At 40.4% G+C, this 20033-nt stretch overlaps 1 protein-coding gene across 12 annotated transcripts in view; it reads right to left on the bottom strand.

Moving 5' to 3' along the window:
- Window positions 1–20033, bottom strand: part of rapgef2b (Rap guanine nucleotide exchange factor 2b) — a 75947-nt gene that overhangs the window by 34430 nt on the left and 21484 nt on the right. For 9 of the 12 annotated variants that reach the window (XM_040010081.1, XM_040010082.1, XM_040010086.1 and 6 more), the window contains 3 exons: window positions 14803–14878; window positions 12052–12219; window positions 4047–4064 (listed from right to left, as the gene is read on the bottom strand). In XM_040010081.1, coding sequence (XP_039866015.1) covers window positions 4047–4064; window positions 12052–12219; window positions 14803–14878 — 262 coding nt within the window. The remainder of the gene's footprint in view (window positions 1–4046; window positions 4065–12051; window positions 12220–14802; window positions 14879–20033) is intronic. The other 3 variants (XM_040010084.1, XM_040010091.1, XM_040010088.1) reach the window with 1 other exon arrangement.

The raw sequence follows: 20033 nt of genomic DNA, 5'->3' as shown, positions 1-20033 counted from the left end.
AGACACATGGATAAAACAACATCACTGGTATTGCAGATGACTGAGCAATGGAGGATTTCACAGACATTTCTGTCCACTCAGCTGATCCCACAGTAAATCCTAGTTGTGGAGGAGTTGCCCACCCAAGAAGTTAAAAAAAAAATCTTTATTAACCTGATTTACTGGCACACAGTGAATTGAAGGTTATCACCACAGACCACTAACCTCCTTTAATGCACACAAACTTATATTTTTTTTATCAGAAAAAAAAAAAAATCAGAACAATAAATATGACAGGAGTTATTCTTTTTAACAGATTACTGTGTGCATGATGCATTGTCTTTAGGACACCCTTGAAGCTCTAGAAAAATCTGAAACAGACATCTTACTTAAGTACTACACCTGTTAATGTATACTTGTCTTTTTGTCTTAATTGATTTATTTGAACTAAAAAAGCAAAAAAATAAAACAAAAAACCCAACGACTTGCTGTTATGCTCATAAGATTACTAAAAAAAACTCCATAGGATCAATCAGCCACAGACACCTTATACATCAGCACTTTGTGGAAGACACACAGTGGCCATTAGAGGATCAAACCCAACATACTTTGATTTATTGATCTGTCTCTAACCTTGTTCGGTGAATTTGTAACCCCACGTGTAGAGAGAACACAGCGCATTAATCCTTGATGCCAGTCCCATTACGCTGGCTCTAAATAACTTTGTTAGAACGCAAAAGATGATCTAATAAAGAGACTCCATTTTCATACTTGCTACAGCCCGAGGGATCATTTCATTTTTCAAGCTGTTATCACCTCCACGCTGCTCTGAAAATAATTTGACAGAAACTCAGGCAACCAGGCACATCTGAAAGATTACACTTGTAGGTTCACGGGGGCATAACATCTGTTGTGCCCGTGCACCTGCTACAAGGTGCATAAATAGGAAAAGTGAATCAAAAGACATGCTTTCAGAGAATAAGCAACAAAGTGAGATAGTTTCCAAATGAGTGACAGGTTGATCAGTGACTAGAGGTTTCCGGATCAAGTTAACGACTGACTGTAGAAGCGAATGAACTGGAAGTCGTTAGCACTGAATGCTGTGGGAGCGAGCCGAATTATGTGGTTTTAGTGTCACAGTTACAACTGCATGTGTCGACTCATTCTTAATCAGTGGAAAGAAAAGGAAATATTTAACCACAAAAGTTCAAATGCACCTGAAAAGCTAAAACTATACAATTAACAACTGATGGACACTATCAACTCATTATCAGTAAAATCCCAAATGCAGCATACATATGTATTCATAGGGTCTTTATGTACCAATTAGCAAAAATATTCAAATCAATCAGTGTTCACCTGGATAGGATGGATCAGATGAATGGACTGGCATTCATGTGGATATTAACTTGACAGTCTATAACATCATAAAGCCTTTGCAGACCAAGCTCACACCCTGATGACAATGACATCAAACTTGTTTCTCCAGGGACAATGAATTCTGCCACACCACAAACACTGTTTAGAAATGAGTAGAAGGAACATGACCAAGACCAAGGTGTTGGCGCAGGGCTGTTAAACTCCCACTATCTTATCAAACATCCCTGCAAAATGTGGTGACTGGCACTGGCCAAACAAAGATGAAGCTGACAGGAATCCGATTAGCTTTGGAAGTATTTAGTCATAAGAAAAGACTATCAATATTCCTTCTATGGAGACCATCAATGTTTGCACATTTTTCCAAAACAATCCATCCAAGAGCAGTTAAGATATTTCAGTCTATACCAATATGATGGACAAACCATCTGGCTGACACTGACGTTAATTGGGCTGAGAATTTACCGTGAGATCTTCAGTAGACCTGCAAACCGTAGCAGATGATACAAATCACATTTGTACAACTACCTTCACTGTGAAAACTATCCTAACAATTTCAATCTGTTGATGAGTTAGAGGGAAGAGTGCACAATGACTAGTTAATAGAACCTTAATGAGACACATGGTCATTATGTCAGGATTTAAAACCGGCTTCATACTTTAAATTGCTGGAAAGTGTGCAGAGTCAGATACAAATGGATTAATTGTTCGTATGGAATTTAATGCATCTTCTGAATTACCTTTTAGACTTCAACACTTCATTGCCTTTTACAAATTTACATAAGAAGATATTACCTTATGCAAGTTCTATTCTTCAATTTTATTGACGGATCATGGTTCATATCAGTATCAATTCAGTACCACTGACATTTCAATATGAGGAGTTTCAATAAAAGGCTGATTTCATGTCTGTATGCAGGTCTGTCATTTCAAACAGAGCCAAGAAAAATAACACTAAACCACAATCATCACATTCCCGCTTTCTCAGCTTTTTGACAGCTTTAGGGAACTTTGAGAAATGAGTTGGTGAGATAGTTGTCATTTTACCCCTTATTTACCCGGTCACTACAGTAAACAAATCTAACATTTGTTTCTAATTGTTTGGAGAGATTTTGATCAAATTTAAGTGATAAACACCATTAAAAAGACGCCCAGAGTACCATGTTATCATCGCTGTGCAGGCTCATTACCATTGAAATAAATGTCATCTGTCAAGCCTTTTGAAAATACTCAACTTTCAAAAAAGGTCTTTGAATGTCAAAACTGACATGAAAAGCACATCAAATGTCAGTAAGCGTGTTCTAGCACACTGGTTGAGAAATGAGGTGCAGCCTGTAAGCGAGTACCTGATTTTGTTCGCTTGCACGAGGCAGCGTTTCAGCTGTATTATCAGGTCTGAACTCTCCCAAAATATCTGCTCTATTTCCATCAAAGCATAATGTTTGATATTTGGCTATTAATAACTATAAACACTGATTGTGTCTCTGTAGTCCATGCTGGGAAAAGAGGCGTGGGTGTTTCATTTCAAAGAAACAAAGGAAACTTAAGCTGCAGCTGTAAATGAAAATGCATATTTATTACATTACATATATACATATATAACACTACAGAAAATAAAAGGGATGATCATTTCCTTCAGCAATGACCATAATCAAGAGACTGTTGAGATTTTAATTACTTTAAAATAAGCAGAACCTTTGGGGCTGAAGCGGTGTGCTGATTAATCAGCTGCTCAGAGAATAAACTGGAAACGAGGATTTATTATTTGTTTCAGGTTAAAACAATTATTTGCTAGTGTACCAAGTTTATTATATAACTCATAACATTATCTGTCTACATTTTTTAAAATCTGACAACATATATCTTAAATATTATGACTGATCTGTATATTTTATGGCCAAAATGATGAATGAATCAATAATTGATAAAGAACATAATTAAGTCAGGAAGGAGATAAGTGTAGGAAACTGTTTCTCTACTCCTTGGTGTAGTGCCTATACAACGCCTATTTCGACACCGGGGCTTTTGTGTCCCTGCACAGCTGAAGCGGAGCAGGTTGTCACAAAGGACAGCTCTAAAAATAGGAGCTCGGCTTTTCTGCGGCCGAAAGTGGCAGGTTTTGTTCTCTCTGCATTTATCAGCAAGTCTGACTGCTCAACACTTTGAGCCCTGATCTTTTCAACCTCTTTGTCATAATCCATCTCTGCTTAAACACTGCAGGACTCTGTGATGAAATACTGAGATATGATATATACCCTTCCTCACCTATTGGTAATGCTATGTTTGTACACTTTGCGCTGCATAAACTGCTCTTTTAGAGGTTAGATAGGTATCGAAATAGCTGTTTTACACTTTTCAAAGCCATCATGATCGAGCAATCCAGCAGCAATGGCAAGACCAACCAGAACCACACCCACACAGCAGGAATAATAATCCAAAATTTGATCATGCTGATGTTGTGATAATTCAATTGGAGTGTGTGTGGTGCAGACTTCACCCTTTATCAGCCTTCATGCCAGGAAGTCGATGTATTTATTAAGGAAGTCTACTACTACCTACAGATATGAGGGAAGAGACGCAGATAAAACCACCAGGAGAAGCACAAACACAGACATCTAGAACACACAGACAGAAGAAGAAACACACCCACACTAGGAAACAAGACATAACACTGTTAACAGATACGGTACCTGGGGTTTATTGCATTCCTGGAAGCCGGGTTAAGGAGAGCGCCGTGGAAAAAGGAGAAAAGATCAAAGTTATCAAACATGTCACTTGCTAGTCGAGTGAGAAAAAAAGTTGGTAAAAGCTCCACGGCTATCTATGAATCAACCATTTTCAAGTTTCTATTGTTCTGTTACTTGACAGTTTTTCTATATGATTAAATTCTATTATGACAAGAGTTCCCATGTTAAGGCAGATAACTTCAGCCAAAGTGTATCTCCTCTGAAAACAAAGATGATATCGACCTACATGGCAAAATCTTTCATTGTTCCAGGACTCGACAGCCTAATTCATCTTCAAGGTGAAAATATAACTTTTCTCTGTACTCTTAGACAAGGACTGTTATAAAGAACACACATTCACTTGCATCATTATTCTGCCTTGCACACACATACCTCAGCATGCCTGTAGACTACTGAACAGATCACTTCCAACTGCTGGGTTTTTTTCCTTACCACTGCAGGCTAATTTGGATCTCTAAGCAGACAATAAGACTCACTGGGTTTTCTTTAAAAATTGCATTTGCTAACCATGCAGCACTCAGTACAGCAGCTTATCTGTGAAGCAAGCTTAGCACAGGCAGGAATAGGACCACATTTTTCGAAAACCAATACAGGCATTCACTCTCTCACACAGAGTTAGGAGAGGTTGACAACACACTCATGCTTGTTCAATAAATATCAAGCTCCAGCTGATTACCTGGATTAGAACAGCTTTAGTATAAAGACCGGAAACGAGGATAAGGGTAACCTGGTGCAATAAAGCTACACATTGTTGTCCACACACTTGGGTTATTGTAAGGATTAAACAACAAGATGTGATGCAATAATGGATGAGCTTTAGGAGTGGTGGTAGGAGGACTTATTACATTTGAACAGTGCTAGCAGTTTCTCTTGTTGCCAGTGTTTACGCTAAACTATGCCAGGCTAAGCTAAGCTAACTGCTAGCTTGGTCCAGCCTCTTAAATATTGTAGAGGCACGAGTCTGTACACCAAAGTCACCAAAATACAATATTATGACCTATGAAGAAGCCTTGAAAGAAAAAAAAAATATTAAGTCACATCAAAAAAGCTTTTATTGCTGTTTCTTTTTTAAACCTGCCATCCACAAAGTGCACCGATGACATATGGGCCATCTGTAGAATCGCCCATATATCATTTTCTGAAGTGCTTCTGAAGATCAATACATCTCAGAGAAACTGATAACATCCTCGCACAAACTTCTTCAGTGTGTAATGCAATATTTTTGTTCAACACCTTAAATTAAAGCTGAGAGCCGTCTGCCCTTCAACTGCAACTCGAATTTCTCACTTCATGTCTGGCTGTGGTGCGGAAAATGTGAAAACTGCGTCACTGCTTAAATATTCCTGGGCCTCACTGTACATCTTAAAGCGGTCAGTGGATGAGTGAGCAATGTCACTGTCAAGGACACTCCAACAGAGCACATGATTGCTGATGGACACATTGGCTGTTTGGGATTAAACCTGCGACCTTCTGATTATAGGGCGGCCTTGCTAACCACCAGGCCTCCTTGGTGGAGAAAAGGAGTAAAAGGAGTATTGATTGCCTGCCTCCTGCGGCTTGTGTAATTATAGAACATCTGTTTGGGGCCTTGGATGTCCTGCTGGACACCGAGTAAACCCAGAGGAAGGAATATTATTCATCCACACAGAGAGTTTGGGGTGTCTGCAGGGGGTCTGAGGAGTTTTATTGGAAGGGGGGGGGAGGAGGACAGATGGGAATATGTTAAAAATCTGTAATGGATAAAATCGGCAGCGTGGTAAACACAAAGCCTTAACAGGAGCCACATTGACATTTCATTTCAGAGTGAGTGACAGAATCTGCACAAAGACCTCTAGCAAGTGCCTGAGTGAGAGATCAGAGACACAATCTGTGTGTGCATGTCGGTATGTGTGTGCGTCAGGTCGACAGCAAAAATGGCTGTTGATATTAGCGGAAGAGATGGAGCGTGTGAGATTAAGTGCAAAATGGAGAGCGACTGAGAAATGGAGATTATGAGCATTTGCTACAGAGAATATATAAAGATCAAGTGTGTGCGTGTATATATGTGTGTGTGTGTTTTCATTCTGAACAAGGCACACAAGTGTCAACTCACTGCTCTGAGCACGCAGGAGGCATGTGTTGAATCCTAAACACGGCCCTCTTTCACTGCCCCGATTCATCTCTAGAAGCAGAAATGTGTTTTTATATATCTGCCTCCATCGATTTAAATAACAGAACTGTCTGCAGAGTGTCTAATGATGGAAACTTGAATTTTCAGAGGAGCTTTTCAGATGAGAACACTGACTGCATATAACTTTAAATTTCCCGTACCATACTACAGGAATGAGAGCATGACTCCGTTTTGATATGTAGCCTTACATCATACCTTTAATCAAAAGCTTTTAAAGGTACCCTGCAGAAGAAAAAAGTGTGGTCACTAAGTCTGACAGTAAATCAGAACAGTACTTAGAAAGGAAGCCCAAACTGCCATCTTTCTCCATAGAAATACTGCAAAGGTCAGTCCGTTTCTCTACCTGCAGGAAGATGAATTACTAACGCCAGCCGACACACGGCGTCTGCATTGAAGCAATGCAAGTTTGAAATGTGGTTTTAGAACTCCAAAGGTGTTTGGTGTAGTGCTCATAAAAATATCGTCGACAACTTCTCATGTCAGACTCAGACTACACAAGAAATATGTTCATAACAGATATTTATACCTGTTACGAAAATCACTGTGCCAGATTAAGCAATTAGAGAGTCGTGAAATCATGTCTGTTCATGCCTGCAGAGTACAGAGTGCCCCGACTAATCACGACTTCCATCGTTCATTGTCTGTTGCTGACTGCCGTCTTTTATGGCATCAGCGGACGATAACAAACAAAACGGTGCATGATGCTGGCAGTTCAACCAAGCAAACATTTCGCTTTCACGTTGCCATTTTTTTAAACTGTTGTCTTGTTAAGATTAAAACAAGTACAACTGTACAAGCTCTGTAATAGTGTGGCGTATTTTCCACCTACACCATCAATTATTAGTAGAAACAATTTTCCAGGTTGTAAAAATAATAGAGCCAAATAAAGCTGTGCAGGCAGATTTCAAATTAAGATCTTCCTGTGCCAGAGCCAAGCCAATTATGTGTGAAATCTGGCCACAAAAACACAAGATTAATATCATATGGGCTGCTTTACATCAACTTATAGATATGACCAGTCCTAAATGCACATATTTCCCAATTAATATGTCTAGCATTTAACAGCTTCTGCGTCGCAAATATATGCAGGTGAGAAAAAAGATGGCACTTATTCTGATGATTCATCTATTTAAGTGATTCATTTTAAACTAACCCCTTTTAGTCTAACAGTTATTCTTTGCTCAGACTAAAACAGCAGCTCTAGTCATCTGTGCTCTCTGAAACAAGACATACAAGTTCACTTCCCCAACAGTAAATTAAACAATTCTGTTTTTTATTTTAAATGCATGCTTTGTATTTCCATTTAATTCCAAGGCACGCAGTATGGAATTGCATAAAGTGTAGCAAACAAACCAGTTAATGAGATCATTTAAAGGAGCAGTTGCATATCTTCCACGGAATGTCAATCCCAAATAAGTCATCCAAATGATAAATGGGGTCCAAACAGGTCCAAATGAAGCCATTAATTTAAAGTGTTCTGAAACTATCTAAATCTACTTGATCAAGAATTTGTACTTTCTTTGAACTCAGAAAATCAAATAATCTTCTCTTCATACAGATGATAGCTCTACTTCAGACTGTGGGGGAGAGTGGGGTCTGCATGGAAGTGTCAGCTCTCCCACTGGGAGTTCCACTACAGGGTTAGCATTACTTTTATATTTTAGCTATGAAGCCGGCACTCTGAAGAGCAACTTACAGTGGAATGTCCAGGTTGTTGTAGAGGGGTCAGAGAAGCTCACACAGATTCTGTCTGCAGACGCTGTGTGACCTGTGGCCAGATCCTACTCATCATTCTGAGGCCTGAGCACTAAACGCTCACAGATTTAATCAATGTACCAGGTAAATGGCTGAAGCAAGAGGATGCAGGGGCTCATGTAACATAAATACAGGAATCAGTTAACACTTTGCAGCATATGTGGTGTTTCCTTGATCATAGAAAAAAAAAATAAAAACTTAAGCAAAGATTTAATGGGTTGATAATTAAAAAAAATTCTCCAGATTTCATAGAAACTGAATGTTAGGACTGGCTGCTCCTGCCATAGTTATCCTTTCCCTCTGGACTTGAACAGGACTATGAAATCCACTTCATTCTGTCGAACACTGTCCAACATTGGGAAAAATGTACAAACATGGGCCAGAATGCCTGATTTTTCATAGACGAGATGATTTGACGCTTTCAGCGGGAACACACCTTCGTTTGTCAGTGTAAAGACTGGGAACGAGCCAATCTGTCACTAATAACGAAGGATACTTATCCTACTGGGAAAGTATTAGCTATTTCAGGATCTGATGCAGCACCAAGGACAGTGGCTGGGATTGGCACAGAACATCTCATCATGCACGCTGAAATACGAAAATAGAGATTAATGATGAAGTTTACAAAACATAAATGATGTGAGGAGAGTGAACGGGCAATGTGAACGGACCTCTAAATTTGTTCCTTCTGATAATTTTTTGCCAATGAACCAAAACTATTTTATCAAATACTAAAAATTCCTCAACTCTCAAGATGACATTTTCAAGTACTTCCAAAAAAACAAAAAAAACCCCACAAATGCAGCACATCAACGACATAGCAGCTCATCTGGCCCACGATCCATCACTGTTCACATATAATTGTAATGTGTGAAAAACAGAAAGAAAGTGATAATTTTTGTTGTTATTGGTTGGTTGTACTGCACAAACTAATGAGAATTAAAATCCACCGAGAAGTCAGAGAGGCTCAAACATTCATATAGATATGTATTAATCTTGTTTCACTAAAATCTGACCAATACCCTAAGACAAGGAGCGATTCTTGTGAATTGTGAAGGCGTAGACTGATGGGCAGCTTGTAATCATCGTCTTCACACTGGAAAAGCTATGACTAACAATGTTTGGAACCATTGCATAAGAACAGAATACGCGACTCATGAGTTATCAAAACATTCCAATTAAGGTAATTTCTTGTTTGACAAATCATTAAAGCTTTAAAGATAAGAGTTTACAAAGTCAAATACTGTGAAAATGGCTAATAACCAATGTTCAAATGTAAAGGACTAATCGATTTGGCTGTTTTACAACTTAGTTTATGAACTGGTGGTGAGACAAACGGGTAGTTTAAAGCCACATTAGGCTACCTTCAGTTTTACAATTTATGAACAAACCTACAGAAAAATAAGTCAGTTAACTTATCAAGTATAAGCAGAATCAGCTCAGCAATCAACAGATTCGTTTTCATTCTTCTCCTAGAAGCAGTTTACCTTCTGAGGTTTTCGTACTTGGTTCCATATTTGCCTTCATAGCAGTGACTAAGCTGAATGAAGAAGAAGGAAAAAAAAAAAAAAAAAACCTTGCCTGCTGGAGCGATATCCTGTCTTCAATCCCAAGTTTTTCCTCAGTGCATTTCTCACCTCTTAAAAGCGCCTCGGGGAAGGAGAGAGGAAAATCTGAGCGGTGTCTGGCATTCTAAATTCTGGAGATTAGCTTGCTATGTCAGCTTAGCATCCGCCCAGATTCAGCTTCTCTGTCACTCCACACCCCTCCACCCCTCTGTCAGCAGCAGCAGCAGCAGCAGCAGCAGCAGCGGCGGCAGCATGCTGCACTCTTGTTAACTTAGCTCCCTTCCCTACTGTACTTCTAAGTGCACTCGAGCACAGCCCATCTGGGACTGCTGGTTGCCATAGCACCCGGTCCATCCTTCCCACAGGAGCGGTACTAGAGTGAGGAGAGTTGGGTATGTGACAGGAGACGTCGGGCCATGAGAAAGTTCAGTGCAGTCTTTTGAATCAAAAACACTGCGCGTCTATATTTAGGATACTGGGTGGGGCTGGATGGAGGCAGGAAGACTACTTTGCCGCATTTTCCCATTTGGAGCTCGATTGTTTCACAGCAATACAAGTTCAAAAAAACAAAAACAAAACTGGTACACTGACAGAACGCCCGGGGGAGTGTCAGGAATGAAGGGAATGCAGTGAAATTGTGCAGAACAGGAAAAACTGTGTGCAGCAACTGCATGCTGGGTATTTGCATCATTAGTGTGAAAATGCTTCACTTCCTATTCCCAGGGATAGAAAGCATGAAAGGGGAGAAGGCATGGTGCAACACAATGGGCAAACTTAGTCCTCTGCTGTCAAATCGCCTCAGATGGGTAAATTCAATACTATATGGTACAGTAATTAGATCAGACTTCTTCAAAAAGTCAGCGTTGCAAACAACATTTCTCCTTCAAGCAATTAGCAATGGAAGAAAATGTGTAGTTTGAAACAAGCCCTTCTGTTTAGCATGTAGTCTTCCATTTTCTCTCCTTGTACAGTGCAATAACTAAGAAAACGATCTTAATGTTTTTATTACAAACAGCCGTTCTGTGCACCACCAAATGTGCTGGAAAATTTATATTGTGTGGAAAAATATTAAAGGGCGAGTACAATGCTAAATGGTAACATTTGAAACTTCATGCAGGTCACAGGAAGCAAAATTGATTGATGAAGGGTAGAAACCTATCCCAGCTACACTGCCTAACAAAAGTATTGGACCACACCTCTTAACCTGCAGAGCTTCAAACCTTCTCTGGCATTAACATCAGTGTGCTTCATGGAGCGGGTCTCCATGATCAAGCAGCTCCTGTGGCTATATTGTGTAGGCAGCCAGTACTATTGCTTGTATAGTCTATGTAATAAGCAACAGATTTGTGATCTTTACCAGTTTGTCACACAGTTTATTGCCATATTATCATAAACAGACTGGAATTGCCAGCTTTACCCTTTTCAATCACAAACTGACAGACTGACGAGCAGGCTGACGGGATCTTATCTGTATCTTGATGGACCAAAGTCGCTTTGAGGACGGTCACCAATTGTGAGCAGTAGCAGACCTAGTGTCCATCTCTCAAGCAAATATTTCAAAGGGAACAACATTGTATCACATCTGTGTTTTAAAGTCTCCAGCCACTCTTTTCCATAGTGAGAGTGTAACAAAGGCATAGCCACTGACTCAACCGCTAATGTTTGCTCTGAGATTCAGGTGTTTTATGCTTGTAGCAGTTAGCCTTGAACTGCTAGTTTACCAATGTAAAACTCATTTAATTCCCTCTTCAGTAAAGTATCTCCAATGTTTTTTGTTCAGCTTGTTTCAACAAGGTCAAAAACAGCTCATGATGCTTTACAAACTATAATGATGCTTAGATTCAAACATGACAACTTAAAATTATTGATGTGAAATTTGGATTTTACCTGGAAACCAAACCTTTTATAAGTTATCAATGTGCACAAAATATATGATGTGTGACAGCACAAACAAACAGTCTGAAGACGACAGGTACAGCACAGATAAACTGTGATGCTCAAAAAAACCAAACTACAGAAGCGTTTATCAAGAGAGGACTGAGGAACAGACAAAAGCCAGCAAGAGCTGTAAACATCACACAAAACAATGCAGCCACTCCATTCTATTTTACCAAGAAAGGTTAAAATAATTAAACTCTACAAGGAGTAGAGGGAGACTAAAAAACAAGCTTGAAGTGCACTCAATGAAGACAAGAGCAACCTTCTCCAGGAAATAAGACATCACAGTACACCCAGCTACAACCAAGGGTCAGCAAAGGGCCCCAAACAGAGTGAACACACTAATTTTCAGCTAGTATCCGAAGCAGAAACACAACAGGTTTGGAAGAAGGAGCTCGACACACAAACAGAGCATAACACAGTGATAGAGCAACGCTGATACCGCCTCCGGAGCGCGCAGCGATCTGCCACAGCGAGGGTAAACAACAACAAAACTGTAGCGCAGGATGCAACTCACCGTGTGGTACCCGCGGGCTATGGGTGGCTTTCCTGTAGGGTACGGATCCACGGTGTCGATGATTGTTTGTCTCTCCCCTTTCTGGTTGATCTTCCGAAAGCGCCGACGGGACTGTCTGTGCGAGGCTTGTCGCTGAAAGTACTCCTCATTTTCATCCATATAGTCCACCTGGAAATGATAGAAAGGGAGGGAGACGGAGATGAGGGGAGTGACAGTCTTCGTCTTCATTCACGCCCCCTCCCGAATCCCCCACCTCCCTTCCTACCGCCCCGCTCATTGCGTAAAAATAGAAGCGTGTGTGGGCTGTACGATGCACACCTACGTCAAAAGGGTGCTCACAAAACAAAAGGAGAGACAGAGAGAAAGAAACAGAGGGCTGAGCGAGGAATCTGGATGGAAGGAGTGAGCTAAGGAGTGAAAAGCAATGGGGAGTAAACTGATTGACAGGTAGAGATAAACAGAGATGGAGCCTGGCAGAGTTGGAAATAGAGATGCTCAACTCAGTCTCTGCTAGGCATATTAACCACAATGAAATTACAAGTTCAAAAAAGATAAAAATCCATGTTTCCATTTTTAATGAACTGGGAGGAAGAAAAACATTTTCCATGTGGAAACTGGCACAGTATGCCACTTTAACTAAGCCATCGCTATAGTCAAGCGGTACAATTTTGTGACGCTTTTTTGGTTTTAGACTACTTAAACGGTGCTCTGGTGCCACACGGCTTTGTGCCATGATGGAATGACATATCTGACTTTACATTTTTGGCCCATTCCTTCCCTTCCCTCTCCTCGCTCGCTACTTTCACTGCGGCTTCACATTTCACAGCGCTCAGCCTTTGGGATTACACCACTAAAATCTCTCTCTGCCTTACCAACTGCTGCCATGACAACGGCAACGGAGCTGTGTGCGAGCGAGAGCGTAAGTGTGATTGTGTGTCTAATTGCAAATCTCGGAGTGAACGCGTGTACAGCACAGACACGTGAGCAGCTTTGCTTATGTTTATAACGGCACGTCTGCATATCTCTGTACACTCTTAACATGTAGCAGAGAGGTTCATCCGCGTGCATCACTTCCTCGGCAGCATAAGAGCCCCTGTTCAGTAATTACAGGGCAAGCTAGCAACTGTAGCAGCATAAGAGGCAAAAGGCTACAAAGTGTCTGCAGCGAGCAGAACAGAGGGAGGTATTATTAAGGGGTGTGTGTTTATCTGATAGAAGCTCAGTTATCACAAGCCCCCTCCACCCACCCATCTACACAGCACACTCACAGAGAAGAGGCAATTACAGTGAATGAACAGTGCTGTGACTACAGCAGTGCAAACCGGTTGTTATTATGTGTGTTATGTTTTTTTTATTTTATGGCGATGATAGAATAGGGTGGATATGCGCTGCTAGAAATGGCAGTTGAGGGTGTGTTTCTGTGTTATTATAAGGTGGGGCAAACGGTGCCATGAAGCAACCAATCATTTTAGTGGATGAACATTATGTTATAATTGCCACAGGCAGGCAAATTAGCTGCACTGCACTGTTCCTTACCCCTCAACACAACACTCAATTTGACTAATATCTTGATAGCATTAACCATGTTTTACATGTGCCCTCTGATTTATTTCTCTAGTTTCAGTTCCTTTTCCCCACGTGTTCCACTTTCAAAACAAATGAAAAAAAAAAAAACTGTGTTTACTTGATTATTAAAGCAAGTCACAAACTTTCTGTTTCTCTGCATTATGTGGACCAGTCATTTCCAAATTTCGTGAAAGCAAAGCACACTGGTGTTCTTATCTGTTGAAGATAGTCATGCTACCTATTTTTTTCTTTGCTTTAACATAAGGCCAACTAGCATATAACTGATATCCATGTCCTTATTACACATGTACGCCCCGCATTGAACCACAGGACAGGCAGCATGCTCAGTTTTTGTATCAATCTTTTATTTATCTAGGTAAAAATCTCATTGAGATTTAAATTTAATTTCCAAGAGAGACCTGGCATCAATCCAGTTAAAGACGTAAGACGGGTCTGAGGTTGTGGCTTTTTTTGTTCGTTTGTTTAAAAAAATATTTTACAGCAATGGCAAATCATGGAGCCTTGCAACAGTTTTGAAAATTAGCACTACATGCTAGCCATGCTAGGTAATATACTGCATATACAGCTGTCTGTGACAGCTGTAGAGAAATGTCAATAAAAGGCACTTAAAACAATCCAATAAAAAATAAATAAATAAACTAAATCAGCGACACTCTGCTGTAGATTTTTAGTGATCGACATGGAGTCCAGCTGTTTCACAGATTGACAGAATTACAAAATCAATGATTACCATAATGTTTCTTTTTGTATCCTATACATTAAGGTGAACTAAAGAAAAACCCCACCTGTGTGTACCCCCTTTGTATTGATGTTTGAGTAACTTACATTACATCAGAAATGACAGGTGGATGGATTAGAAAAAAAACAAAGTCTGACCTTAAAGGCAGTAACTAAACGGTGGCAATTTTAATATTTTGTAGGTTTAAAAAACTACAAGCCGGATGTGTGGTTTCAGCTTGTTAAGTATACAAAATTATCATTTGTCAGTTCTCTCTGTTGCTGTGTGTTATTTTTCTCAATTTCTATGTATTTTTATGCATTTCTTACAAAGAAAAAAGGTCATAATTGCTACTTCCAATTTGTGCTTGCTAGGTGGTGTGTTGGTGTGCATGCAAGTAATGCTTTTGACACGAGTGTGCTAAAAGTCTGAGAAATACAACTCACCACAATCATCTCTGATGGTTCCAGGACGATGCACTCACATCCACGTCGAAGGCTGCCAGCTGATCGCTTCCCAAAACTAGAGAAAGGAGGGAAAAGAGAAATATTAAATCTTTATCTAAAGCCAGCTGAACTCAGTCTTATTCAAGCTGCACATAGGCAGCTGAAAACTCTTAAATATAAGTCCTAACCTACAGGTAACTCCTTGTGCAGCATTTTAAATATGCAGTATGGAATATCCCTATATAATGTTGGATTGAGCAGCAATGAATGAACACTTCTTTTCAGCTGTGACCCATCAGAAGGGAACCACCCACCTCTGGAAAAGTCCACTCTCGCTACGTCACAATTTGTACAGTATGCTTCCCTCCTAATGAGGGGGAACGGGGGGGGGGGGGGGGGGGGGGGGGGGGGGCAGCAGAGACTAAAAGGTCTCGAAGACGACGAGCTGCAGTGGAAACTGAGCATGAAGAGATCCAAGTTGTGGCTTTGGGAAAGAATGCCGCCTTTGTCCAGAATCAGACCTCAACGTAGAGACAAGGGCTCCCTTGTTTGTTATTTTTAAACATCTCTTGGTTGTGAATGTGATCCACATCACTGTGTTTTAAGATAAACTCAAGTGACTCCAAATAAAAAGATTGCACGTTGAGTTTATGTGCCAGGTTTGACCTGTTTTGCAACGCTGAGCTTTAGGAGATGAGGTTTTGTAGTATGAAATGCATTTCTAGGTAGGTTTGGAAACTAACATTTTTTCCTGAATTGGTAAATGGAGCAAACAGTCCATAGAAAATTCAATCCGAAACAAGTTCTAATTGTCAATTCATTGTTTTATTTTTTAAACAAATCTTACATGTGACTTTTTGTTTTCTTAATGCTTTTACACACATAAAAGCCATGAAAATAATCTGTGCTTCAAAAATATTTTTCTGATTCACGCTGTAGCCGTTCACACCGAGCACATAATTACGCTGGACGAACTTACGGCATTTATGTTTTTTAAACAAAGTTCGATCTTTTCACTAAATTTGGCCATTGAAGCTCAAAACGCACCTCAGCGCTGAATACACAGTGATATAAAATAATACCATCTTCCCCCTGACAAACAGCCAAATGCTGCTCTGGGTTATTCGGTTTCTGAAATTATTATTCTGTCTCCTCAGATGTTCTTCTAAATAAGCTAACAAGAGCTCATTCTGCCCCACTGACATCCTGAAATATGTGCAAAAAAAGCAGTCGCGATACATCTTCAGCTCCTGGATCAAACCATGAAATTCTCCCTGCTGCTGCCTTCTCGTGAGAATTGAATGAACTCAAATTCTCAGTTTCCTTCTTTAGAAACATCAGGAAAAACTCATCAGCGCTCTATGCCGACCTGACCACAGTGTGTTTTTTTTAAGGACAAATGATTTATAAAAAACACAAAACCTTTGGTGTGTGCACGTTTATACACGTTACAGGACAAATTCAGATGGAAAAATTGGAATTACAATTTCAGTGGTTTCAATAAGTCAGCTGTTGTAAAAATGTGAAAACCTCTTTAACCCAACACACTGGGCATTTTACACCATTTTAAAACTCCTGCAAATATCTGAGGTCATTTTGCTAATCATAAAGTGTGAGGATACGCTGCTTATTGCTTCTATAACTGACAGTGACTCAAATGCATGTGGTTTCAGACTGTTGATTAAATAATTTAAGCCCACTGTTAGGCTCTGGGAAGTTTTCACAAGTTCTTAATATTTCAATGTCTAAACTATTTCTTGGAAAAAAGAAAAAAATATATCTCTGGGCAGGTTAATTAATAACAGTGGTAGTCAATGTGACTTGCTCTGTTCGGGCAACCTGCCATCTACTCAAACCTCACTCTGCAACTGACACAAACTGAGTAATTCCAGGTGTTCAAGTTCTCCTCAGCACCCACAGATGAAGTGAGCAGCGGTAGTGCTGTGAGCCTATGGACGTGCCAGCCTGCATCAATCATTCCCGACAGGAGCAGACCTCCAGCGCAGCATGGCCTAAATGCTTTAGAGCTTTGGGCTTGTGGCTTCATGTTGTGGGTGTAGCTTGGTCAAGTCGGGGAACAAACACCAGCCAAGAAAAACCTGGTGATCCTCTACCTGACCTGTCAGTTTGGCAGAGAGCGAGTAATGATTTTTGTGATGCTTTTGTTTTCTACGAGTTGATTTAGCTGGCTTTGCATTCCCCTTTCTACTTCCTTTTGTTGACTTTTTTCTCTTTTCTTTGTGTTTTTTTCCTCCTGTCAGCTGTTCTGTTGTTTCTCTGCCAGAGCTGCAAATTTTACTTGAGCTATTTGTCGACTTTATAATTCACACAACTCCACAGTAAAGTTTTGCTAAGAAGCACAAACTGAAATCAAAGGCAACATGAGTGACTGGCTGGGCCACACAGGCTTGGTGAGCAAAGGCAGCGAGGGGGTTAATGCTGATTGTCACTGTTTGCTTTGCCTGAGCTTCTGTTTAATGCCAACTAACTCTGCTCGTATCCCTGAAATACACAAGGCTGAATTCCACCGCAGGGCCAAACAGAGCCACTGTAAGGACAGCTTACTCAGTATTTTCGCTCGTGTTCTCGCAAGACAAATGCTGTGATTTTTTTTTTTTTGGAACTTCCTTCCACCAAAGATGATTTGTCAGCTGGGCAGCGGCTTCAGAGAAACGAACAAGTGCTTTTGATCTGGTTTTAGGGACGTTTGCGTTGGTGCCAGCTATGATCCTGTTCAGCCTCCTTCGACTCATGCTACAGTGGAAAAGAGATAGCGAAAACACCCAGTGAGCATCACAAAACACGTTAGGCCACCAGAATACAAACGGGAATGTGACATGTTCAATCATGTTCCTCCGTTGCATTCCTGACTTTAGTAATCCATTCCTCCATTTTGCAGGAGGCGAGGGCCACTGGCAGTGTGCAATATTAAAGAAGGGATTATAGAAGTTGAGTGTGTGGGGGTAGGAGCGCGTTTTCTAACAAAAGTGTCTTGTTTGTGGATTAAAGCCTCCAGTGCCCTATGACTAGTGCTGAGCAAATATTAAGTAGAGGGCCTGCCAAGAGGGTAATGTAAATTAGAAAACAAATAATGCATTCAGAGCAAACACTGATTGTCTTAGCTAATGCTTAGGTGGACTGGGATGTAAGCAACTCTCCAGCAATCAACACTGCCACACAGCACACTCTGCAAAGCCTACCCATGCAAATATTCAATTTTTATTAGCTATAACTAAAGAGGCAGAGGTCTAGGCACACACTACTTTGTATGAATTATTCATCAACGAGGAATTCAGGGCCACAAGTTAACGTGAGGTTGTTTTTTTCTTTCCAGAGAACTACAGTGTGTGTGTGTTGGCTGATGAACCTACAAAACCAGATAAAGGAATTAAAAAAAGGGAAGGAAAAAAAAGATAGGAAAGGTGCCAGATGCTTGAGCAAGTATTGAGAGCACAGCACAAAGAAAAGATGATCACTGGTAAAAGTACCAAAATATTGCTACACTTACTGTGTAAATCTGTAACCTTTTATATTTCCGTCACCTTTTTATTTTGCTTGAATTTATTGTTTCTTTAAGAAAAAAATTCAAGTTAAGCTGTGAAAAATACAGGATAAAAAATAAAGACAATGCATTTCTTTTGTTTTTGAACAGTTGAAAATGTTGCTGTTTCCCCCTTGTTTTTGTTAATTTGGCAGCTTACATGTTTTGTTTTTAACTTGAAAAAAGTAATTTATTTCAAACCACTCATGTCACTCAAAGTATGCCATTCAAATTAAAAACAAAAGACATATTTAATCAAGTGCCACATTAACAGTACTTTAATCCTCAGGCAAGCTCTGCAAAAATACACTTACTACTCAAATGAAAGCAATCGCTCCCATTTCCTTCCATCCATCTCATGTAACATAGGTCTGAACCTGTTCTGTCTTTTCAAAGCTTACCATGGCCCATCTTTAGACCCAACAGAGGTGAAGCCAACAAATGCCCATTGGATAAGACATCAAGGGGTCTTTAAACCAGCTTCCTAGAACAATGTCTGTGTGCAGTCCAAATGTGTCTCACAGTGAATTCATAGCAAATAAGTGTGAGAATGCATCTATAGCAAATGATGTCCTATTTTGTGACACATATGATTAATAACACATATTCAAATTCAGTCCTTTACGTTCTCACAAAGCATAAAGCTTCTTAAATAAGCAAGAGATTACCTCAAGTTAAAAATTCATTGCCCAAAAGAAGGAATGATGAAAACCATACAAGCAAAAGCAAATATTGTTATTTCAAAATCACATCAGCCAAGAATTTTACTACAACTCAAGTCTATGTGAAACAAAACAAAACAAAGAAAAAGAAATTGATGGTGAAGAGAACATCCCCATTTTTGCTTCTATGCTGTCATTTGACAGGCAGCCAACATCTCAACTTCAAATTAAACCCTGAAGCTCTCAGTCGACTGTCTGACATCTCCCCTGCCTCGGCAGCCTTGCATTCCCCTCCGTTATACAACAAGCCTGGGCTTCTGGAATGTCATTCCACATGCATCACCAGCTTCTCATTCTACCAGCCCGGCAGCCCACCGCCTTAGCCTCGGATCCACTCTGCTGCCTGTGTGAACCAACGCAACCCTTAATCTGTACCCCTGGTCTGAGCTGAAGGGAGTGATGGGGGGAGGGGGGGGGGGGGTGTCTCCTCTCCTCTTTTAAGCTGTTTAACTGAGTAAGTGGTAAGAGGGCACACTGGCTTTTTTAACCCACCAGACCCTTGAGAAGGACAAAGATTAAACTCCTCAGATATGCAAGACTTCTGACCCAGCACAGAGAAGGAGGGAGTGGGAGGTCAGATGGATCTTTGGCTACAACTGCTAAAGTGAATGAAAACCGCATCCAGGCTTTGAAGCCTTTACCAACATCCTGTCAGAGCCGAGTTTGATGATCCAACCTCACCTTGCAAAGATAAACAGAATTCCTTAGAGTAACAGCGTGGTCCACACCACATGCATATTCCAAACCTTTGCCCCGGCACATCTGAAATAGGCGCTGACAACGCATCCAAGAATGTGTAACTGACTCGTGACTTTTGCTTCCCAAAATACAGCTTCACTGACATTGTAAAAGGCAAAGAGAAAAGGGCACTGGAGACACGAGTGTAGAGAAAGAGCGACTACGCTAGCCGCTTGCAACTTTTCCCAAACACATTCATCAGTCATCACTGCATCTATCACTCATTTCTA

Source organism: Simochromis diagramma, unplaced genomic scaffold, assembly GCF_900408965.1.
Source record: "Simochromis diagramma unplaced genomic scaffold, fSimDia1.1 OVJJ01000585.1, whole genome shotgun sequence".
Taxonomy (NCBI): Eukaryota; Metazoa; Chordata; class Actinopteri; order Cichliformes; family Cichlidae; genus Simochromis; species Simochromis diagramma.
The sequence above is the reverse complement of the archived record's forward strand: the minus strand, read 5'-3'. Positions and strand labels throughout refer to the sequence as shown.